General features: G+C 42.6%; 1 protein-coding gene across 19 annotated transcripts in view; it reads left to right on the plus strand.

The window, feature by feature from the left end:
• LOC110533415 (disks large homolog 2) overlaps window positions 1–26,272 on the plus strand; it is a 312,764-nt gene that overhangs the window by 28,074 nt on the left and 258,418 nt on the right. For 18 of the 19 annotated variants that reach the window (XR_005053590.1, XM_036989790.1, XM_036989771.1 and 15 more), the window contains exon 3: window positions 21,919–22,067. Coding sequence is in view for 18 of the 19 variants with exons in the window: in XM_036989790.1 (XP_036845685.1) it covers window positions 21,919–22,067 (149 nt within the window). In the remaining variant the exon portion in view is untranslated. Of the gene's footprint in view, window positions 1–10,120; window positions 10,203–21,918; window positions 22,068–26,272 lie in introns of those variants that run through there. The other variant, XM_036989782.1, reaches the window with a different exon arrangement.

A 26,272-nucleotide genomic window follows, 5' to 3' on the forward strand; every position in this document is an offset into this window, starting at 1 on the left:
AACATTCCACAGGCCACAATCAACTCTATGCAAAGGAGATGTTGAGGCAAATGGTGGTCACACCAGATAATGACACGTTTTCTGATCCACACCGCTACTTTTTTAAATTGAGGTATCTGTGACCAATAAATGCATATCTGTATTCCCAGTCATGTGAAATCCATAGATTAGGGCGTAATTAATTTATTTCAATTGACATATTTCTTTATATGAACTGTAACTCAGTAAGAGCATAGAAATAGTTGCGTTTATATTTTTGTTCAGTGTAGTTTAAAACCTGTCAAAAAGCATCATTAGTTTATGATCAGAAGAAAAGTCCTACATGATCATATGAGAGAGCAGAGCACCGCACCTAATTCGTATAATAACTCATTTTACCGGCTGGTAGTTTATATAGCAGCAACAGATCCATAATTTTGCTCAAACAATTTCTATGTTTATATTGAGGAATGAGGCCCCTTTGTGTGTACTGCATGTGTGTGTGTGTGTGTGTGTGTGTGTGTGTGTGTGTGTGTGTGTGTGTGTGTGTGTGTGTGTGTGTGTGAGTGTGTGTATAGAGGATGTTGTTCCCAAAGTGACGATTTGAACTTATCCAGACCAAACACTGTGGAGAGATTGGCAGAAACTGCACAAAACTGAAAGCTCAAACCACCACATTTAACATGGCCATGTACAAACAGACCAGCTATGACCGCTGTAAGGCAATCAAAGAAGAAAAACAACAGTACAGGGACAAAGTGGAGTCTCAATTCAACGGTACAAGATGTATGTGGCAGGGATACCAGACAATCACGGATTATAGAGGGAAAGCCTGCCATGTCGCGGACACTGATGCCACCGTCCTGTATAAGCTAAATACGTTATTTTCCCGCTTCAAGGAAACAACCTAGTCTGAACCCCTCCCTGTGCAACTGTATCCTGGAGTTCCTGACGGGCTAACCCCAAGTGGTGAAGGTAGGCAACAACACTGAGGGTGCCCACAGGGTGTCCAGCCCCCTCCCGTGCACCCTGTTCACCCATGACTACATGGCAACGCACATCTCCAACTCCATCATCAAGTTTGCTGACAACACATCATTTGTAGGCCTGATTACCAGCAATGACGAGACAGCCTATAAGGAGGTGAGAGCCCTAGCGGCGTGGTGCCAGGAAAATAGCCTCTCCCTCAACGTCAACAAAAAAGAGCTGATCGTGGACTTCAGGAGACAGCAGAAAGAGCAAGCCCCCATACACACCAACGGTGCCGTAGTAGAGGATCAAAAGATTAAAGTTCCTCAGTGTGCACGTCAGTGACAACCTGACATGGTCCCTTCACACAGACAGTGTGGTGAAGAAGGCGCAACAACGCCTCTTCAATCAATCAAATTACAAATGTATTTATAAAGCCCTTCTTACATAGGCTGATGTTACAAAGTGCTGTACAGAAACCCAGCCTAAAACCCCAAACAGCAACAATGCAGGTGAAGAAGCGCGGTGGCTAGGAAAACCTCCCTAGAAAGTCCAGAACCTAGGAAGAAACCTAGAGAGGAACCAGGCTATGAGGGGTGGCCAGTCCTCTTCTGGCTGTGCAGGGTGGAGATTAGAACAGTACATGGCCAAGATTTTCAAATGTTCATAGATGACCAGCAGGGTTAAATAATAATAATCACAGTGGTTGTCAAGGGTGCAACGGGTCAGCACCTCAGGAGTAAATGTAAATTGGCTTTTCATAGTCGATCATTCAGAGTATCTCTACCGCTCCTGCTGTCTTTAGAGAGTTGAAAACAGCAGGTCTGGGACAGATAGCACATCCGGTGAACAGGTCAGGGTTCCATAGCCGCAGGAAGACCAGTTGAAACTGGAGCAGCAGCACGGCCAGGTGGACTGGGGACAGTTCAACCTCAGGAGGCTGAAGAAACTTGGCTTGGCCCCTAAAACCCTCACAAACTTCTACATATGCTCTATTAAGAGCATCCTATTGGGCTGTATCACCGCCTGGTATGGCAATTGCACTGGAACTGCAGGGCTTTCCAGAACGTGGTGCAGTCAACCCAATGCATCATAGGGGGCTGCCTGCCCTCCACATACATTACAGCCGTATTCTAAAATTGATTAAATACATTTTTTCCCTCATCAATCTACACACAATACCCCATAATGACAAAGTGAAAATACTTACTTACATAAGTATTCAGACCTTTGCTATGAGACTCGAAATTGAGCTCAGGTGGATCCTGTTTACATTGATCATCCTTAAGCTGTTTCTGCAACTTGATTGGAGTCCACCTGTGGTAAATTCAAATGATCGGGCATGATTTGGAAAGGCACACACCTGTCTATATACAGTTGAAGTCGGAAGTTGACATACACCGTAGCCAAATACATTTAAACTTGGTTTTTCACAATTCCTGACATTTAATCCTAGTAAAAATGCCCTGTCTTAGGTCAGTTAGGATCACCACTTTATTTTAAGAATGTGAAATGTCAGAACAATAGTAGAGATAATGATTTATTTCAGCTTTTATTTCTTTCATCACATTCCCAGGGGGTCAGACATTTACATACACTCAATTAGTATTTGGTAGCATTGCCTTTAAATTGTTTAACTTGGGTCAAACATTTCGGGTAGCCTTCCACAAGCTTCCCACAATAAGCTGGGTGAATTGTGGCCCATTCATTCTGACAGAGCTGGTGTAACTGAGTCAGGTTTGTAGGCCTCTTGCTCGCACATGCTTTTTCAGTTCTGACCACACATTTTCTATAGGATTGAGGTCAGGGCTTAATGATGCCCACTCCAATACCTTGACTTTGTTGTCCTGAAGCCATTTTGCCACAACTTTGGAAGTATGCTTGGGGTCATTGTCCATTTGGAAGACCCATTTGTGACCAAGCTTCAACTTCCTGACTGATGTCTTGAAATGTTGCTTCAATATATCCACGTAATTATCCATCCTCATGATGCCATCTATTTTGTGAAGTGCCACAGTCCCGCCTGCAGCAAAGCACCCCCACAACATGATGCTGCCACCCCCGTGCTTCGCGGTTGGGATGGTGTTCTTCGGCTTCCAAGCCTCCCCCTTTTTCCTCCAAACATAACGATGGTCATTATGGCCAAACAGTTCTATTTTTGCTTCATCAGACCAGAGAACATTTCTCTAAAAAGTACGATATTTGTCCATATGTGCAGTTACAAACATTAGTCTGGCTTTTTTATGGCTGTTTTGGAGCATTGGCTTCTTCCTTGATAAGCGGCCTTTCAGGTTATGTTGATATAGGACACGTTTTACTGTGGATATAGATACTTTTGTACCTGTTTCCCTCCAGCATCTTCACAAGGTCTTTGGTTGTTGTTCTGGGATTGATTTGCACTTTTCGCAACAAAGTACGTTCATCTCTAGGAGACAGAACGCGTCTCCTTCCTGAGCGGTATGACGTCTGCGTGGTGCCATGGTGTTTATTCTTGCATACTATTGTTTGTACAGATGAACGTGGTACCTTCAGGCGTTTGGAAATTGCTCCCAAGGATGAACCAGACTTTTGGAGGTGTACAGTTTTTTTTTCTGAGTTCTTGGCTGATTTCTTTTGATTTTCCCATGATGTCAAGCAACGAGGCACTGAGTTTGAAGGTAGGCCTTGAAATACAGTGCCTTGCGAAAGTATTCGGCCCCCTTGAACTTTGCGACCTTTTGCCACATTTCAGCCTTCAAACATAAAGATATAAAACTGTATTTTTTTGTGAAGAATTAACAACAAGTGGGACACAATCATGAAGTGGAACGACATTTATTGGATATTTCAAACTTTTTTAACAAATCAAAAACTGAAAAATTGGGCGTGCAAAATTATTCAGCCCCTTTACTTTCAGTGCAGCAAACTCTCTCCAGAAGTTCAGTGAGGATCTCTGAATGATCCAATGTTGACCTAAATGACTAATGATGATAAATACAATCCACCTGTGTGTAATCAAGTCTCCGTATAAATGCACCTGCACTGTGATAGTCTCAGAGGTCCGTTAAAAGCGCAGAGAGCATCATGATGTACAAGGAACACACCAGGCAGGTCCGAGATACTGTTGTGAAGAAGTTTAAAGCCGGATTTGGATAAAAGAATATTTCCCAAGCTTTAAACATCCCAAGGAGCACTGCGCAAGCGATAATATTGAAATGGAAGGAGTATCAGACCACTGCAAATCTACCAAGACCTGGCCGTCCCTCTAAACTTTCAGCTCATACAAGGAGAAGACTGATCAGAGATGCAGCCAAGAGGCCCATGATCACTCTGGATGAACTGCAGAGATCTACAGCTGAGGTGGGAGACTCAGTCCATAGGACAACAATCAGTCTTATATTGCACAAATCTGGCCTTTATGGAAGAGTGGCAAGAAGAAAGTAATTTCTTAAAGATATCCATAAAAAGTGTCGTTTAAAGTTTGCCACAAGCCACCTGGGAGACACACCAAACATGTGGAAGAAGGTGCTCTGGTCACATGAAACCAAAATTGAACTTTTTGGCAACAATGCAAAACGTTATGTTTGGCGTAAAAGCAACACAGCTGAACACACCATCCCCACTGTCAAACATGGTGGTGGCAGCATCATGGTTTGGGCCTGCTTTTCTTCAGCAGGGACAGGGAAGATGGTTAAAATTGATGGGAAGATGGATGGAGCCAAATACAGGACCATTCTGGAAGAAAACCTGATGGAGTCTGCAAAAGACCTGAGACTGGGACGGAGATTTGTCTTCCAACAAGACAATGATCCAAAACATAAAGCAAAATCTCCAATGGAATGGTTCAAAAATAAACATATCCAGGTGTTAGAATGGCCAAGTCAAAGTCCAGACCTGAATCCAATAGAGAATCTGTGGAAAGAATTGAAAACTGTTGATCACAAATGCTCTCCATCCAACCTCACTGAGCTCGAGCTGTTTTGCAAGGAGGAATGGGAAAAAATTTCAGTCTCTCGATGTGAAAAACTGATGGACATACCCCAAGCGACTTACAGCTGTAATCGCAGCAAAAGGTGGCGCTACAAAGTATTAACTTAAGGGGGCTGAATAATTTTGCACGACCAATTTTTCAGTTTTTGATTTGTTAAAAAAGTTTGAAATATCCAATAAATGTCGTTCCACTTCATTTTTGTGTCCCACTTGTTGTTGATTCTTCACAAAAAAATACAATTTTATATCTTTATGTTTGAAGCCTGAAATGTGGCAAAAGGTCGCAAAGTTCAAGGGGGCCGAATACTTTCGCAAGGCACTGTACATCCACAGGTACACATCCAATTGACGCAAATGATGTAAATTAGCCTATCAGAAGCTTCTAAAGACATCATTTTCTGGAATTTTCCAAGCTGTTTAAAGGCACAGTGAACTTAGTGTATGTAAACTTCTGACCCACTGGAATTGTGATACAGTGAATTATAAGTGAAATAATCTGTCTATAAACAATTGTTCGAAAAATTACTTGTCATGCACAAAGTAGATGTCCTACCCGACTTGCCAAAACTATAGTTTGTTAACAAGAAATTTGTGGAGTGGTTGAAGGATGAGTTTTAAGGACTCCAACCTAAGTGTATGTAAACTTCCGACTTCAACTGTATAGTAACAAAACTATGAAATAACACATATGGAATCATGTAGTAACCATATTTTAGATTCTTCAAAGTAGCCACCTGTTGCCTTGATGACAGCTTTGCACACTCTTGGCATTCTTTCAACCAGCTTCATGAGGTAGTCACCTGGAATGCATTTCAATTAACAGGTGTGCCTTGTTAAAGTTGAATTTGTGGAATTTCTTTCCTTCTTAAAGCGTTTGAGCCAATCAGTTGTGTTGTGATAAGGTAGGGGTGGTATAGAGAAGATAGACCTATTTGGTAAAAGACTAAGTCCGTATTATGGCAAGAACAGCTGAAATAAGTCCATCATTACTTTAAGACTTGAAGGTCAGTCAATCCTGAAAATTTCAAGAACTTTGAACGTTTCTTCAAGTGCAGTCGCAAAACCATCATCGCCTTGATGAAACAGACAGCAGTAACTATGGCAAATGTATCAGGGGTGCTGCAGCTCCTCCAGAACCCTTTGTGTGCCTATTCTATACTGAACAAAAATAGAAACACAACATGCAACAATTTCGGAGATTTGAAGGAGTTACAGTTCATATAAGGAAATCAGTCAATTGAAATAAATTCATTAGGTCCTAATCTATGGATTTCACATGACTGGGCAAGGGCGCTACCATGGGTGGGCCTGGGAAGGTACAGTGCCTTGCGAAAGTATTCGGCCCCCTTGAACTTTGCGACCTTTTGCCACATTTCAGGCTTCAAACATAAAGATATAAAACTGTATTTTATTGTGAAGAATCAACAACAAGTGGGACACAATCATGAAGTGGAACGACATTTATTGGATATTTCAAACTTTTTTTAACAAATCAAAAACTGAAAAATTGGGCGTGCAAAATTATTCAGCCCCCTTAAGTTAATACTTTGTAGCGCCACCTTTTGCTGCGATTACAGCTGTAAGTCGCTTGGGGTATGTCTCTATCAGTTTTGCACATCGAGAGACTGACATTTTTTCCCATTCCTCCTTGCAAAACAGCTCGAGCTCAGTGAGGTTGGATGGAGAGCATTTGTGAACAGCAGTTTTCAGTTCTTTCCACAGATTCTCGATTGGATTCAGGTCTGGACTTTGACTTGGCCATTCTAACACCTGGATATGTTTATTTTTGAACCATTCCATTGTAGATTTTGCTTTATGTTTTGGATCATTGTCTTGTTGGAAGACAAATCTCCGTCCCAGTCTCAGGTCTTTTGCAGACTCCATCAGGTTTTCTTCCAGAATGGTCCTGTATTTGGCTCCATCCATCTTCCCATCAATTTTAACCATCTTCCCTGTCCCTGCTGAAGAAAAGCAGGCCCAAACCATGATGCTGCCACCACCATGTTTGACAGTGGGGATGGTGTGTTCAGCTGTGTTGCTTTTACGCCAAACATAACGTTTTGCATTGTTGCCAGAAAGTTCAATTTTGGTTTCATCTGCCCAGAGCACCTTCTTCCACATGTTTGGTGTGTCTCCCAGGTGGCTTGTGGCAAACTTTAAACAACACTTTTTATGGATATCTTTAAGAAATGGCTTTCTTCTTGCCACTCTTCCATAAAGGCCAGATTTGTGCAATATACGACTGATTGTTGTCCTATGGACAGAGTCTCCCACCTCAGCTGTAAATCTCTGCAGTTCATCCAGAGTGATCATGGGCCTCTTGGCTGCATCTCTGATCAGTCTTCTCCTTGTATTAGCTGAAAGTTTAGAGGGACGGCCAGGTCTTGGTAGATTTGCAGTGGTCTGATACTCCTTCCATTTCAATATTATCGCTTGCACAGTGCTCCTTGGGATGTTTAAAGCTTGGGAAATATTTTTGTATCCAAATCCGGCTTTAAACTTCTTCACAACAGTATCTCGGACCTGCCTGGTGTGTTCCTTGTTCTTCATGATGCTCTCTGCGCTTTTAACGGACCTCTGAGACTTATCACAGTGCAGGTGCATTTATACGGAGACTTGATTACACACAGGTGGATTGTATTTATCATCATTAGTCATTTAGGTCAACATTGGATCATTCAGAGATCCTCACTGAACTTCTGGAGAGAGTTTGCTGCACTGAAAGTAAAGGGGCTGAATAATTTTGCACGCCCAATTTTTCAGTTTTTGATTTGTTAAAAAAGTTTGAAATATCCAATAAATGTCGTTCCACTTCATGATTGTGTCCCACTTGCTGTTGATTTTTCACAAAAAAATACAGTTTTATATCTTTATGTTTGAAGCCTGAAATGTGGCAAAAGGTCGCAAAGTTCAAGGGGGCCGAATACTTTCGCAAGGCACTGTATATAGGCCCAGCCAATCAGAATAACTTTTTCCCCACAAAGGGCTTTATTACAGACAGAAATACTCCTCAGCATCCCGTCCACGTCAGCTTCTTGATATGCTACACCAGTCAGGTGGATGGATTATCTTGGCAAAGGAGAAATGCTACTAACAAGGATGTAAACAAATTTGAGACAACATTTGAGAGAAATAAGCTTTTTGTGTGTTACGGAAAAGGTCTGGGATCTTTTATTTCAGCTCTTGATACATGGGACTAACAGTTTACATGTTGCGTTCATATTTTTGTTCAGAATATAAGGAAATAAATAATGAAGTGCAATGCTGGTGAGATGAGAGTTGCAGGCTAATTTCTATCAGAGCAGAGAGAGGGAGAAAGATCATGGAAAGAAAGTTTATCTCATTCTAGTTCTGTGAGAGATACAGGCGTGCTCACACAGCCACGGCCGCTCATTGGTCTCAAACATTACTATGTTGCGCAATTCATAGAGCTGGGCCGGCTCAACTCGAAGCACCTCTTAGAATATTAGGCCCGGGGGGTGTGGGGGATTAACGAACAGGCAACTCGATTGAACTTTGATCGCTTTTATTAAAATGTTTACATTGCAAAAAGTGAAATGTATTTTCATGCCACGAGTGCTACTGGATCTGGCCAAATAAGTTCCGGAATGAAACAGTCCAAAACGGTGAGGTGCCTGATCCTGTTCCCGCAGGATCCTTCTCAAATTAAGCACTGGTTAGGGCTTATTGTGGTTCAGAAGGTTACGGGTGTGTTGTTTCCATTGTCGCTCAGGGCCTTTATGGCATGATGAGATGTATTGTTCACACAGACACACACACACACACACACACACACACACACACACACACACACACACACACACACACACACACACACACACACACACACACACACACACACACACACACACACACACACACACACCCCCTTCAACACAGCTCCTTCAGTGGCCTCAGGTGTCACAGCTGACAACAACTAAGGGAGGCATCATAAGTGCTGTTGTGCAATCGGAGCTGTAATAAATACTCCCAACAGAACAGAGGGCGGGTCGCCACACGCTAATGGAGCGATTTACTAAGGAAGACGTCACCTGTCCCGTTTCTAATGTGATATTCACTTAACACATCTTGCTGAAACACAGAGAAAGAATCATTCTCCCTATTACACACACTCTTCTTAGGGCTTGTATGTAAGTGGCTGATATATCAGCTGTCTGTGTGCTTTTTCTGTCTTTCCCCTGTCAACATTGAACCAAACCACATCAATATATTTTGAGCAAACATAGTATGGTGGCAGAATGATAAAGAAGAAATATTGAGTAAGTTGCTTAATTCTTATTTTTGGTGTGGGGTAGGACTAGGGGACAATGTTGAGGGAGTTTTCACTGTAGCCTTGTTTTACAGCTTTATGTTGAGTGATCCACAAAAACTCTGGAAAAATCCACTGCGGCAGCCAGTGAAGAAAATCCCTGGGACTCGTCTTGTTTCCTAATGTAATGCAGCATAAAATACTTTCAGATCAGCATATTAGCATGTTACACTCCCCTGAAACTACAGCAAGTCTATGGATGGGTTTACGTGTGATGCCATAAGGCAGTATTTTGTAGCTATCTCAGAAAGGCTATTTAATCGCCCGTGCTTTTACATTCAGTATGTTGGATGTAATCATCAGGCCTACCTTAGCATAGGCTGTGATTTGAATTTCAAGCTATTCTCCAGGAGTAGGCAATATCCTTATGGCCCAAGTGTGGGGTTGTTCTCTGTCCCCGTTTGACTGTGTGACAGCCAGGAAAGAAGTCTGCCCTGTGGGGAAGCCGGTGGCCCTCCATCCCAGCGCTACACAGCCACTTAAAGCTGTCCTCACAGGCTTATGTGTGCCTTTCATGCATGAGCCAAGTGTCTGAAATACCCCCACCCGGCTGCCCCCCCAATGGGTCCCCCCATACATACCCTGCTCTCCCATGACAAAGATGGTGACTGCCAGTGCCCGCTGGCACTTGTAGATTCAACTGTCTACGAAAAGGGGGTACCCATGTCCACACTGTGTAGAGGTGTGTGAGAGGGGTTTTGGAGGGGGATTCTGCGCAGCATGGCAGCGTTAAGCACATTATCAGACGCAGGGCTGCATTAGAAATCAGCTGTCGGAGTGCGAGGGCTGCCCGGGGTGCAAGGTCATTGTCTCTATTGAAGTTGAACAGGCGGCCCGCCGGAGGAGTAGGCTTGCTGTTTTGTTGCATGGGCATCTGGTGCTCCCACAGCACACTGCTTCAAGGGACCGGCAGCGCTCGGGATGTCTATGGAGACAAACAAAGTTTCACTGCACTGTAAGTTACCCCGTGTGCTACTTTTACTTTTTAACATTTTGCTTGTTTGAATATGGGCCACTATTATACAGGAAGTTGCATGTAGGCCTTTTAGTTACTGTAATTATTCAGCTATAAGCTATTTGGCAACTGCAGATAAGACAGTGAATGAATTTGAATGAAGGGAAACAAATGAGTTCCTAGTATAGAGGGTAGTTGTACATATTTATTATATAAAAAAATATCTGAATTATCCATTTGCACAATTACAATGAAAAACCACTAAACAGGGAAATAGCGCAAGTGTGGGGTTATTCAAATCTGTTATTTTTTTATGCTTTTGGACTGCTGCAACCAAATTGCTCTGCAATGGGAAAATACAGATCATCTGAATCTTATCATGTTGCCTATACAACCTGATGAAAAGTTTGATAAAATACGGTGCTGTGTAGTGTTGTTGGCTAGTAGAACATGTGCATCTCACATTGAATCTTAAGATGGCTGTGACTAAGATAATTCTGCATTTGTTTTGTCAATTCAGGGTATCCAAACCCAATAGACACTTCACTGGCGCTCAATGAGTCTAGGGGATTTGCAAACATTTCGGTTCAATGACGTGTGTTTATCTTCTTGTATTTCATAAATTGCGAAGAGAGGCATTCATGCCAATGGTTTATTACACAAATACTGTATTGTAGTGCATTTCAAATTTGCCAACCCTTTTCTCAGCAAACATATAAGACTAATTCTTAGCAGTGTATGATGGACTCGCTCAAACATGTGGTCTGGGGAGCAGGGACTAAACTATTATACTCCCAATGTTTTGTAATGAATGCAAATAGCTTGTTGTCATTAACCTCCATTTAAATGTACATTTGGGTTCTGTCTGTGGAGACGAGCCTCTGGACTGCTGAGAAAGAATACTGGGTTCAGTTTCCTTTGTTGAACATGCAGCAGCTATTCTTTTGAAAGGTCTGCTTTGTTATTAATTAACGATTCTTCGATTGCATAACAAGTACTTGTCCACCTACATTATTACCGTATGAGCTAATCTAGCTAATCTTTTCTAAGGGATGCTCAGTGGTGTTTGGAAGTGTTTTGTGTGATGGTGATGCTGCTTTTTAGTCCAGGACTAGGCTTAATCTGTCCCCGAAACTGTCCCAATACTACTATACGGATTATTATGATTGAATCAAATCAAATCAAATTGTTTTTGTCACATGAACCGAATACAACAGGTGTAGACCGTACCGTGAATTTTTAAATGTATTTAATTTATTTCACCTTTATTTAACCAGGTAGGCTAGTTGAGTTATCATTTACAATTGCGACCTGGCCAAGATAAAGCAAAGCAGTTCGACACCTACAACAACACAGAGTTACACATGGAGTAAAACAAACATACAGTCAATAATACAGTAGAAAAATAAGTCTACATACAATGTGAGCAAATGAGGTGAGATTAGGAAGGTAAAGGCAAAAAAGGCCATGGTGGCGAAGTAAATACAATATAGCAAGTAAAACACTGGAATGGTAGATTTGCAGTGGAAGAATGTGCAAAGTAGAGATAGAAATAATGGGGTGCAAAGGAGCAAAATAAATAAATACAGTAGGGGGAGAGGTAGTTGTTTGGGCTAAATTATAGATGGGCTATGTACAGGTGCAGTAATCTGTGAGCTGATCTGACAGCTGGTGCTTAAAGCTAGTGAGGGAGATAAGTGTTTCCAGTTTAAGAGATTTTTGTAGTTTGTTCCATTCATTGGCAGCAGAGAACTGGAAGGAGAGGCGGCCAAAGGAAGAATTGGTTTTGGGGGTGAGCGCGTGATACAGGTGGGTGCTACTATGGTGACCAGCGAGCTGAGATAAGGGGGGACTTTACCTAGCAGGGTCTTGTAGATGACCTGGAGCCAGTGGGTTTGGCGACGAGTATGAAGCGAGGGCCAGCCAACGAGAGCGTACAGGTCGCAGTGGTGGGTAGTATATGGGGCTTTGGTGACAAAACGGATGGCACTGTGATAGACTGCATCCAATTTATTGAGTAGGGTATTGGAGGATATTTTGTAAATGACATCGCCGAAGTTGAGGATCGGTACGATGGTCAGTTTTACAAGGGTATGTTTGGCAGCATGAGTGAAGGATGCTTTGTTGTGAAATAGGAAGCCAATTCTAGATTTGACTTTGGATTGGAGATGCTTAATGTGAGTCTGGAAGGAGAGTTTACAGTCTAACCAGACACCTAGGTATTTGTAGTCCACATATTCTAGGTCAGAGCCGTCCAGAGTAGTGATGTTGGACGGGCGGGCAGGTGCAGGCAGCGATCGGTTGAAGAGCATGCATTTAGTTTTACTCTTATTTAAGAGCAATTGGAGGCCACGGAAGGAGAGTTGTATGGCATTGAAGCTCGTCTGATGGGTTGTTAACACAGTGTCCAAAGAAGGGCCAGAAGTATACAGAATGGTGTCGTCTGCGTAGAGGTGGATCAGAGACTCTCCAGCAGCAAGAGCGACATCATTGATGTATACAGAGAAGAGAGTCTGTCCGAGAATTTAACCCTGAGGCACCCCCATAGAGACTGCCAGAGGCCCGGACAACAGGCCCTCCGATTTGACACACTGAACTCTATCAGAGAAGTAGTTGGTGAACCAGGCGAGGCAATCATTTGAGAAACCAAGGCTATCGAGTCTGCTGATGAGGATGTGGTGATTGACAGAGTCGAAAACCTTGGCCAGATCAATGAATACGGCTGCACAGTATTGTTTCTTATCGATGGCGGTTAAGATATCGTTTAGGACCTTGAGCGTGTGTAACGGCTGTTTGGAGAAGTGGACCAAAGCGCAGCGTGTTAAGTGTCCATGATTTTTATTATAATCGAACACTAGAACAGAAATTATCAAAGCGACACAAACAAAACATTTCTATCTGGTGTAGACACACAACAGAAAACAACTACCCACAAAACCCATGTGGGAAAAAGCTACCTATGTATGGTTCTCAATCAGAGACAACGATAGACAGTTGCCTCTGATTGAGAACCACACCCGGCCAAACAACAAAGAAATACAAAACATAGAATATGAACATAGAATGCCCACCCTAGTCACACCCTGGCGTAACCAAAATAGAGAACAAAAGCCTCTCTATGGCCAGGGCGTGACAGTGTGGCTAAAGTGCACCCATGACCAGCTCTGAAACCAGATTGCATAGCGGAGAAGGTATGGTGGGATTCGAAATGGTCGGTAATCTGTTTGTTGACTTGGCTTTCGAAGACCTTAGAAAGGCAGGGTAGGACAGATATAGGTCTGTAGCAGTTTGGGTCAAGAGTGTCCCCCCCTTTGAAGAGGGGGATGACCGCAGCTGCTTTCCAATCTTTGGGAAACTAAGACGACACGAAAGAGAGGTTAAACAGGCTAGTAATAGGGGTTGCAACAATTTCGGCAGATCATTTTAGAAAGAAAGGGTCTGGATTGTCTATCCCTGCTGATTTGTAGGGGTCCAGATTTTGCAGTTGTTTCAGAACATCAGCTGACTGGATTTGGGAGAAGGAGAAATGGGGAAGGCTTGGGCGTGTTGCTGTGGGGGGTGCAGTGCTGTTGACCGGGGTAGGGTAGCCAGGTGGAAAGCATGGCCAGCTATAGAAAAATGCTTATTGAAATTCTCAATTATAGTGGATTTATCGGTGGTGACAGTGTTTCCTATCTTCAGTGCAGTTGGCAGCTGGGAGGAGGTGTTCTTATTCTCCATGGACTTTACAGTGTCCCAGAACTTTTTTGAGTTTGTGTTGCAGGAAGCAAATTTCTGCTTGAAAAAGCTAACCTTGGCTTTTATAACTAACTGTGTATATTGGTTTCTAGTGTCCCTGAAAAGTTGCATATCACGGGGGCTGTTCGATGCTAATGCAGAACGCCATAGGATGTTTTTGTGTTGGTTAAGGGCAGTCAGGTCTGGAGAGAACCAAGGGCTATATCTGTTCCTGGTTCTAAATTTCTTGAATGGGGCATACTTTTTTAAGATGGTGAGGAAGGCATTTAAAAAAAATAACCAGGCATCCTCTACTGATGGGATGAGATCAATATCCTTCCAGGATACCCCGGCCAGGTCGATTAGAAAGGCCTGCTCGCTGAAGTGTTTCAGGGAGCGTTTGACAGTGATGAGTGGAGGTCGTTTGACCGCTGACCCATTACGGATGCAGGCAATGAGGCAGTGATCGCTGAGATCTTGGTTGAAAACAGCAGAGGTGTATTTAGAGGGCAAGTTGGTTAGGATGATATCTATGAGGGTGCCCGTGTTTACGGCTTTGGGGTGGTACCTGGTAGGTTCATTGATAATTTGTGTGAGATTGAGGGCATCAAGCTTAGATTGTAGAATGGCTGGGGTGTTAAGCATGTTCCAGTTTAGGTCGCCTAGCAGCACGAGCTCTGAAGATAGATGGGGGGCAATCAGTTCACATATGGTGTCCAGACCACAGCTGGGGGCAGAGGGTGGTCTATAGCAGGCGGCAACGGTGAGAGACTTGTTTTTAGAAAGGTGGATTTTTAAAAGTAGAAGTTCAAATTGTTTGGGTACAGACCTGGATAGTAGGACAGAACTCTGCAGGCTATCTCTTGTCGTGGACATTTCCTGTATTGCCAAATCATGAGTGAGCAAACCACACACAAGTCAGAGTTATCATAAAGTCCATCTTTAATTATATGAGCTTCACCATAGCCCTGTGACTCTCAGTTTAATTCAGTGTCCATAAATTAAGTCTCTGAGAGTGCTTACAAGACAGTCTTTAGTATAATTTATAGCCAAGACACACCCATCAAAACTTAATAACAGATCTTAGGAACATTATACAAAGAACCTTTTACCAGAAAAAAGAGTATCCCATCATTTATAGCATTAGCTATATATTATCATTCAGTTTGGTCTCCTAAACGAAGCTCCTATCTCGTTTTTGGTACCACTTAGGACCAAGACATTACCTCATCCATTGGCATATATCAATTGTCAATTTCTAGATACTCCCATAAAAAATACAACCCCTCCTGGACAAGCTTACAGAGAGAAGTGACTGGCACACAGACATTGTGGAGCCACCTAACTGGTTCCCCATTAATCACACCATCCCTTCACATGGTTTAGGAATAGTTACAGACACATTCACAGATAAGACTAACCCGACCTCTCCCCTCTCTGGGCCCAAGTAACTTTTCCCACATAAGCATACTATAAACATTTATAAAACATCTTATTTATAAATGTTACATAAAGGATTCTGATTCTGCCACTACACTCTACAGTAGATTGCAACACCGCCCCCTTTGGCCGTTCTATCTCATCTGAAAATGTTGTAGTTAGGGATGAAGATTTCAGAATTTTTGGTGGACTTCTTGAGCCAGGATTCAGACAAGGCTAGAACATCCGGGTTTTCGGAGTGTGCTAAAGCAGTAAATAAAACAAACTTAGGGAGGAGGCTTCTAATGTTAACATGCATGAAACCAAGGCTATTATGGTTACAGAAGTCATCAAAAGAGAGCGCCTGGGGAATAGGAGTGGAGCTAGGCACTGCAGGGCCTGGATTCACCTCTACATCACCAGAGGAACCGAGAAGGAGTAGGATAAGGGTACGGCTAAAAGCAATGAGAATTTGTCGTCTAGAACGTCCGGAACAGAGAGTAAAAGGAGGTTTCTGGGGGCGATAAAATAGCTTCATGGTATAATGTACAGACAAAGGTATGGTAGGATTTGAAAACAGTAGAGGTAAACCTAGGTATTGAGTGATGATGAGAGAGATATTGTCTCTAGAAACATAATTGAAACCAGGTGATGTCATCGCATGTGTGGTTGGTGGAACTGAAAGATTGGATAAGGTATAATGAGCAGGGCTAGAGGCTCTACAGTGAAATAAGCAAATAAACACTAACCAGAACAGCAATGGACAAGGCATATTTACATTAAGGAGAGGCATGCTTAGTCGAGTGATCATAAGGGTCCAGTGAGTAGTGAGGTTGGTTGGGGTAACGGCTATTCAGACAGCTAGCCGGGCCATCGGTAGCAAGCTAGCATAGGATGGAGGTCTGTTTTTAGCCACCTCGTGCGTTTCCGTCGGTAGATTAGTGGGGTTCCGTGTGGTAGAGGGGATCAATCCAATTGTAAAAATAGATATAGTTATAATGACCCAATAAAAATTGTCCGATAGATCTATTCAGAAAGCACCCGATAAGACAGCTAACGGTTAGCAGGCCACAGATGGGCGTTCAGGTAACGTCACGACGGAGGGGCCAGTTGGATAACTCCCTCGGGGAGATGACGTCAATAGTCCAGTCATGAAGGCCCGGTGGGGCTCCGCGTCGTCAGTAAAACCGGTCCGGATAGGTGATTGTAGCTGTATTGTAAGCCAATAGTCACACCGATAGTAGCGAGCTAGCTGCAAGATCCAGGTGTAAATGTCCAGAGCTTTCGGTTGAAATCTGGAGACATGGAGAGAAAAATACGTCTGGTATGTTCTGGTCTGAGTCGTGTTTTACAAAACTCGCGATAGCTTTTCGAGCTAAATGCTTACTTATACAAGTCCTTAACCAACAATGCAGTTCAAATGGAGTTAAGAAAATATTTCCTAAATAAACTAAAGTAAGCATTTTTATAAAAAGTAACACAATATAATTACATAACAATAACAAGGCTTTATACAGGGGGTACCGGTACCGAGTCAAGGTGCAACATCAGTATTCTAATGATTTAGTCTTTAATTATTCTTCTAGAGTCATACAATTGTCAGGATTGGTGTCAATTCCATTTAAATTTGCCCTGTTTTATAAATATTTTCAATGAAGGTGAAATGCCCAACCATTGGGTGAGTGAAGCACATCTGCAATACAATTAATTTCTGTACCATTTTCAAGGTTTGGGTCAATTACATTTAAATTCAACCTATTCTGCGGTGGCAGGTAGCCTAGCGGTTAAGAGCGTTGGGCCAGTAACTGAAAGGTAGCTAGTTCGAATCCCAGAGCTAACAAGGTGTAAAAATATGCTGTTCTACCCTTCTGCAAGGCTGTTAAACCCCCAGCAACAGGTACATAGGTACACTTCAACTGTGAGAGAAATTCAAGAAAATCACATTGTATGATTTTTAAGTAATTCATTTGCATTTATTGCATGACATAAGTATTTGATACATCAGAAAAGCAGAACTTAATATTTGATACAGAAACCTTTGTTTGCAATTACAGAGATCATATGTTTCCTGTAGTTCTTGACCAGGTTTGCACACACTGCAGCAGGGATTTTGACCCACGCCTCCATACAGACCTTCTCCAGATCCTTCAGGTTTCGGCGCTGGGCAATACAGACTTTCAGCTCCCTCCAAAGATTTTCTATTGGGTTTAGGTCTGGAGACTGGCTAGGCCACTCCAGGACCTTGAGATGCTTCTTATGGAGCCACTCCTTGCCCTGGCTGTGTGTTTTGGGTCGTTGTCATGCTGGAAGACCCAGCCACGACCCATCTTCAATGCTCTTACTGAGGGAAGGAGGTTGTTGGCCAAGATCTCGCGATACATGGCCCCATCTATCCTCCCCTCAATACAGTGCAGTCGTCCTGTCCCCTTTGCAGAAAAGCATCCCCAAAGAATGATGTTTCCATAGTGTGGGATAGTGTTCTTGGGGTTGTACTCACCCTTCTTCTTCCTCCAAACACGGCGAGTGGAGTTTAGACCAAAACCTCTATTTTTGTCTCATCAGACCACATGACCTTCTCCCATTCCTCCTCTGGATAATCCAGGTGGTCATTGGTAAACTTCAGACAGGCCTGGATATGCGCTGGCTTGAGCAGGGGGACCTTGCGTGCGCTGCAGGATTTTAATCCATGACGGCGTAGTGTGTTACTAATGGTTTTCTTTGAGACTGTGGTCCCAGCTCTCTTCAGGTCATTGACCAGGTCCTGCCGTGTAGTTCTGGGCGGATCCCTCACCTTCCTCATGATCATTGATGCCCCACGAGGTGAGATCTTGCATGGAGCCCCAGACCGAGGGTGATTGACCGTCATCTTGAACTTCTTCCATTTTCTAATAATTGCGCCAACAGTTGTTGCCTTCTCACCAAGTTCTGTGGTCTTGGCCATTGTGGAGAGGTTGGAGTCTGTTTGATTGAGTGTGTGGACAGGTGTCTTTTATACAGGTAACGAGTTCAAACAGGTGCAGTTAAAACAGGTAATGAGTGGAGAACAGGAGGGCTTCTTAAAGAAAAACTAACAGGTCTGTGAGAGCCGGAATTCTTACTGGTTGGTAGGTGATCAAATAATCATGTCATGCAATAAAATGCTAATTAATGACTTAAAAATCATACAATGTGATTTTCTGGATTTTTGCTTTAGATTCCGTCTCTCACAGTTGAAGTGTACCTATGATAAAAAATTACAGACCTCTACATGCTTTGTAAGTGGGAAAACCTGCAAAATCAGCAGTTTATCAAATACTTGTTCTCCCCACTGTATGTGTCATTTAATTAGCCATTAAGATGTGGCCATCTATTGCTTTTAACTGAATAATCAAAGTCATAATTGCTCAACGAGTCTGTGACCGCGGTTGTGTAATGTTCTTTGGGGGGTGCAATTTTTGTTGTTGTTGGAGGACATGCCCCCCCAAAAGGTCTGTGCATGGCCCTGCTCTGAGCAGCGCTAAAGCTGTTCTATTTCAAGGATCCGCCACTCAAGTGAATCCTGCTATAACCTTCTTCCGAAGTAAGATGACGTTGCTATAACAGCGAAAGCATCAGACACACACGCGACACACAAGACATCAACAAGACCCACATGACACACAAGACATCAACAAAACACACAAGACATCAACAAGACCCACATGACACACAAGACATCAACAAGACACACAAGACATCAACAAGACACACAAGACATCAGCAAGGCACACAAGACATCAACAAGACACACATGACACACAAGACATCAGCAAGACACACAAGACATCAACAAGACACACATGACACACAATACATCAACAAGACCCACATGACACCAACAAGACACACAAGACATCAACAAGACACACAAGACATCAACAAGACACACAAGACATCAACAAGACACACATGACATCAACAAGACACACAAGACATCAACATGACACACAAGACATCAACAAGACCCACATGACACACAAGACATCAGCAAGACCCACATGACACACAAGACATCAGCAAGACACACAAGACATCAACAAGACACACAAGACATCAACAAGACACACAGGACATCAACAAGACACACATGACACACATGACATCAACAAGATACATATGACAGACAAGACATCAACATGACACGCATGACATCAACAAGACACACATGACACACATGACATCAACAAGACACACAAGACATCAACAAGACACACAAGACATCAACATGACACACATGACATCAATAAGACATCAACATGACACACATGACATCAACAAGACCCACATGACACACAAGACATCGATAAGACATCAACATGACACATAAGACATCAATAAGACATCAACATGACACACATGACATCAACAAGACCCACATGACACACAAGACATCGATAAGACATCAACAAGACACACAAGACATCAACAAGACACACATGACATCAACAAGACACACAAGACATCAACATGACACACATGACACACAAGACATCAACAAGACACCAAGACACACAAGACATCAACATGACACACATGACATCAACAAGACCCACATGACACACAAGACATCAATAAGACATCAACATGACACACAAGACATCAATAAGACATCAACATGACACACAAGACATCAACATGACACACAAGACATCAATAAGACATCAACATGACACACAAGACATCAATAAGACATCAACATGACACACAAGACATCAACATGACACACAAGACATCAACAAGACACACAAGACATCAACAAGACACACAAGACATCAACAAGACACACAAGACATCAACAAGACACACAAGACATCAACATGACACACAAGACATCAACATGACACATAAGACATCAACAAGACATCAATAAGACATCAACAAGACATCAACAAGACACACATGACACACAAGACATCAACAAGACACACATGACACATAAGACATCAATAAGACATCAACAAGACACACAAGACATCAACATGACACACAAGACATCAACATGACACACAAGACATCAACATGACACACAAGACATCAACATGACACACATGACACACAAGACATCAACAAGACACACAAGACATCAACATGACACACAAGACATCAACATGACACATAAGACATCAACAAGACACACATGACACACAAGACATCAACAAGACACCAAGACACACAAGACATCAACATGACACACAAGACATCAACATGACACACAAGACATCAACATGACACACAAGACATCAACATGACAGATAAGACATCAATGACACAAGACTCTCTTTGGATTAAATGACACAAGACCAGAGGGAATCACTACAGTTTGTGTTGTATGTAGAAAACATGGTGTTTGCCAATCAGCGTTGAATGAGGGTTGTTGGTAAGCTGGAATGTTTGGGTTTGAATTCTCTTCCAGTGTTGAATTCTTGCAAAAAGATTAGGGTTTCAATTGAATAGCTTTACTTTTGTTGTCTGTCTTGAAGTGAATTACACCTCTTGGCTGTGGAGACCCACTTCAAGAGCAATGTTTGCCAATTGCCTACTGCATAGTTAATACATTATGCAAGAACTGGGCCATCAAGCATTTTGGGGTAACACCTAATAATAACTATCATTTATAAACCATTTATTGATCATGTGTTAATGATTTTCTGAACATTTGTAAATTATTATAATGCTCCGGTATCCAAATAATAGCCTAATGTAACAGCATGCAAAGATTTGTTGGAATAATTTAATAAAACAATTAATTTCGTAAGTACATTTTGGCCATATAATTGAGACTGAATGATAAAAAAACAGCTTTGACCAAGCTGCTTCAGCGCACACCCGACTGCTGGTGGCACAAGCTGTCCAAATGGATCTAGCTTAGACTTCTTGCCAAAATATTGTTGACTGCTCCTTCAACAAGAGACATCAGCTTCTAGTCTTCACTAAGGCTAAGGACTGGGAGCAGAGTTGCAGATATATTTTGTACTTACAGCTATTTGCTCTTTTTTTGTTTGTGGTTTCTTTATCCTGAGAACCTGCGTAGCCCTGATACAGCCCTGTAGACTAATGTTTGTACTTTATAATTCGGTTCCAAGTTGCATTCAGTGACGGTGAATTCTCTATATATGCAATGCCGTGCAGATATCCAGAGCAAATGAATAACTATGAATTTGGGACAGATTTTGGGACAGTCTCCAACAGAACTTTGGACTTACTCTGCCTCATAGGAGGGTTCCCAGTTGTACCGGACAAGAGAATTTGGCCATACGTCGGTGCAGTTCTTCTGCTATGGCATCTAATGTCAGTGCCAGAAATCCAATTTTACAAATTGCCCCCATTTATTTTGGTTGATGGCCAATGAGGCAGTAATCCTGTGTTTAATCAAAGACCCCCATTTCCATGTACATCTGTAACGCAGCATGTTGACGTAAACGGAAGTCTGCCGGCTTACACTGAAATTATATTGTAATTAGTGAAAGGCTTGTCAAGTGTCTGTTTTCATCCATATTTCCTCTCAAGGGACATTTCTAAGTATTGTAAATGATCAAATGGGAATCTGTCATGTTTTCCTCAGATATCCAGGAGTTCTATGAGGTGACGCTGCTGAACACCCAAAAGAGCTGCAAGCAGAAGCTGGAGGAGGTCAACCACATGGCCGACAAGTGGGAACAGACGGGCACGGGCTCCCTCACCGCGGTGCTACACCACGCCTGCCCAACCGAGGTGAGCCTGATGGGACCTCGGAGTAGCGGGCTTAGAAATGTAATGAATCCTGCCAGTCTACCCATTACAGGATTATTGACTTGAATGTGGAGGCCGTTTCTACTCATTGTAGTTCTGTGGTAGTGGTACTACTTCACCAATGAGGAAGCCAGTTGACTCTAAAAAACACCGAAAAATAATAGCACGATAAGATAACTGTTTCACAGTTTAAGTTCAAGTTTTATTACAGTTTGTAGGTATTGAGATACATGCATTGGGATTGTTCCTTGCCTAAGTTCTCAAGCAATAAAACAGACAATGGAATCAATTACAGATTTGTGAAAACAAAAATACTGAATAATCATTTCCTTGTGTGTGTCACAATTTCAAACTATAGAATACTTTTTAGAACTCAAATAAACAAAAATGTTGCAATTCCTGCTGTGCAGGAAAATTCTTAGCAACAAAAGAGTGATCACGTGAAGATCCTACATCTGTACTTTGTGTCACCTAATTAATTATGATTATATTCTCTGACTACATCTATTGGCATGACATCAAATTTGGTCAGGTTCAATTAATATATGTGGGTCTTTCTATAAAAGAGGGTACCAGTGAGTATTTCTTGTAGTCTGTTTGGAGCTCTTACAAAGTCATTAATAATAATTTGACTTTTTTATTCTTCATGTGAATACATTATGATATAAAGGGGAACATAAATACATTCAATATAATTAAAAAGTTTAATCAAAACCTATGTTTAAAAATGTATGATACTGTTGTTTGTAGTTATATCATATACTCAGCATTTAACAATTGAATTACACATTGACCTTGATCATGTGAAGTTCCTGGATATTGCTGTCTGTCTCTTTTTTGTATGGAGATCTCGGAAGTGTATTGTAACCTCGTAGCATTTCGTATCTCCCTATGTTACGGTGTGTAAACAGTTTTCAAGGGCACACATATCCAAAATAATGTATGTGATTGAAAAATCCAATGCTTCAAACAGAAATAGTAACTTTAATATTGTCATGCCTGCTCCCGCTCTCCCTCTCTGGCGCTCGAGAGCACACCTGTCACCATCATTATGCGCATCACCGCTCATTGGGCCCCTCCGGACTCCTTCACGTTTTGATTGCCTTCCCTATATCTTTCTGTTTCCTCTGTTTCATCCCTGTGTCAGCATTATTGTCATTTCTGTTTCCCCTGTCCAGACGCTGTCCGTATTCTGTTCCTGTCCATTTCTGTTTCCCCTGTCCAGACGCTGTCTATATTCTGTTCCTGTCCAGACGCTGTCTATATTCTGTTCCTGTCCAGACGCTGTCTATATTCTGTTCCTGTCAGACGCTGTCTATATTCTGTTCCTGTCCATTTCTGTTTCCCCTGTCCAGACGCTGTCCGTATTCTGTTCCTGTCCATTTCTGTTTCCCCTGTCCAGACGCTGTCTGTATTCTGTTCCTGTCCATTTCTGTTTCCCCTGTCCAGACGCTGTCTGTATTCTGTTCCTGTCCAGACGCTGTCTATATTCTGTTCCTGTCCAGACGCTGTCCGTATTCTGTTCCTGTCCATTTCTGTCTCCCCTGTCCAGACGCTGTCCGTATTCTGTTCCTGTCCATTTCTGTCTCCCCTGTCCAGACGCTGTCTGTATTCTGTTCCTGTCCATTTCTGTTTCCCCTGTCCAGACGCTGTCCGTATTCTGTTCCTGTCCAGACGCTGTCTATATTCTGTTCCTGTCCAGACGCTGTCCGTATTCTGTTCCTGTCCATTTCTGTTTCCCCTGTCCAGACGCTGTCCGTATTCTGTTCCTGTCCATTTCTGTTTCCCCTGTCCAGACGCTGTCTGTATTCTGTTCCTGTCCATTTCTGTTTCCCCTGTCCAGACGCTGTCCGTATTCTGTTCCTGTCCATTTCTGTTTCCCCTGTCCAGACGCTGTCTGTATTCTGTTCCTGTCCAGACGCTGTCTATATTCTGTTCCTGTCCAGATGCTGTCCGTATTCTGTTCCTGTCCATTTCTGTTTCCCCTGTCCAGACGCTGTCTGTATTCTGTTCCTGTCCATTTCTGTTTCCCTTGTCCAGACGCTGTCCGTATTCTGTTCCTGTCCAGACGCTGTCTATATTCTGTTCCTGTCCAGACGCTGTCTATATTCTGTTCCTGTCCAGACGCTGTCTATATTCTGTTCCTGTCCAGACGCTGTCTGTATTCTGTTCCTGTCCGTTTCCCCTGTCCAGACGCTGTCCGTATTCTGTTCCTGTCCAGACGCTGTCTATATTCTGTTCCTGTCCAGACGCTGTCTGTATTCTGTTCCTGTCCGTTTCCCCTGTCCAGACGCTGTCTATATTCTGTTCCTGTCCAGACGCTGTCTATATTCTGTTCCTGTCCAGACGCTGTCTATATTCTGTTCCTGTCCAGACGCTGTCTATATTCTGTTCCTGTCCAGACGCTGTCTATATTCTGTTCCTGTCCAGACGCTGTCTATATTCTGTTCCTGTCCAGACGCTGTCTATATTCTGTTCCTGTCCAGACGCTGTCTATATTCTGTTCCTGTCCAGACGCTGTCTGTATTCTGTTCCTGTCCGTTTCCCCTGTCCAGACGCTGTCCGTATTCTGTTCCTGTCCATTTCTGTTTCCCCTGTCCAGACGCTGTCCGTATTCTGTTCCTGTCCATTTCTGTTTCCCCCTGTCCAGACGCTGTCTGTATTCTGTTCCTGTCCATTTCTGTTTCCCCTGTCCAGACGCTGTCCGTATTCTGTTCCTGTCCATTTCTGTTTCCCCTGTCCAGACGCTGTCTATATTCTGTTCCTGTCCAGACGCTGTCTATATTCTGTTCCTGTCCAGACGCTGTCCGTATTCTGTTCCTGTCCATTTCTGTTTCCCCTGTCCAGACGCTGTCTGTATTCTGTTCCTGTCCAGACGTTGTCTATATTCTGTCCCTGTCCAGACGCTGTCCGTATTCTATTCCTGTCCATTTCTGTTTCCCCTGTCCAGACGCTGTCTATATTCTGTTCCTGTCCAGACGCTGTCTATATTCTGTTCCTGTCCAGACGCTGTCCGTATTCTGTTCCTGTCCATTTCTGTTTCCCCTGTCCAGACGCTGTCTATATTCTGTTCCTGTCCAGACGCTGTCTATATTCTGTTCCTGTCCAGACGCTGTCTATATTCTGTCCCTGTCCAGACGCTGTCTATATTCTGTTCCTGTCCAGACGCTGTCTATATTCTGTTCCTGTCCAGACGCTGTCTATATTCTGTTCCTGTCCAGACGCTGTCTATATTCTGTCCCTGTCCAGACGCTGTCTATATTCTGTCCCTGTCCAGACGCTGTCTGTATTCTGTTCCTGTCCATGTCTGTTTCCCCTGTCCAGATGCTGTCTGTATTCTGTTCCTGTCCGTGGTGATTAAATGTTCACTCCCTGTACCTGCTTCTCGTCTCCAGCGTCCATCCTTACAAATATGATTAATAAAACTAAAATCAATACTGTCATTAACAGGGTTCGTCAATAATATAAAAGTAGTTTGATGCACATTTGATGTCTAGCTGTTTAGTTACGTAGGGACATTATCGCGCAACATCAGTTGATTCAGGAAAGGATTTTCTGAATGACAGTCATGTGATAAAGAGCTTGTGTGATACTGAATGCGATTTAACAACAGCCAAATTGTGGGAATAATGTTGATCTCGAGGATTGACAGACAGTTGACAGACAGTTTTGGTATCTGTTGTCAAGATAATTAGCCTACTTCATGGACAACATTAAATCAAGATTCCCGAGGTAAGATTATGTTCCATGTACATTTTAATAATTTGTTTTCCGAGTTCAAATGGAATATGAAAACAGCCTGTTTATACATTTTTGAAGAGAAATCCATTTTTTTTGTGCATATAAAACTCCCAAAAACCTTCATATTTTGATGTTCAAATGTGTGTAGGGTTTAATGTGGAATGCCTGCTCAAGAGCGCAGCCAACACTTCCTGTCCTTAAGTAGGAGGTCACCCTTCTAACTCCATTCTATTAAACTATTATCTAATAATTAATTGATTAATAGCTGCTCATAACATGCCACAGTGCCAATATAAGGTAAGATTTCAAAAGTTCTGCATATGATTTAGTGTCTATTGACTTGTTAATGAACTGCTGTTACTGTAAATGGTTAGCTGACTAATACAGTGCATTCGGAATGTATTCAGACTCCTTGACTCTTTTTCCACATTTTGTTATATTACAGC

Source organism: Oncorhynchus mykiss, chromosome 10 (genome assembly GCF_013265735.2).
Source record: "Oncorhynchus mykiss isolate Arlee chromosome 10, USDA_OmykA_1.1, whole genome shotgun sequence".
NCBI classification, from domain to species: Eukaryota; Metazoa; Chordata; class Actinopteri; order Salmoniformes; family Salmonidae; genus Oncorhynchus; species Oncorhynchus mykiss.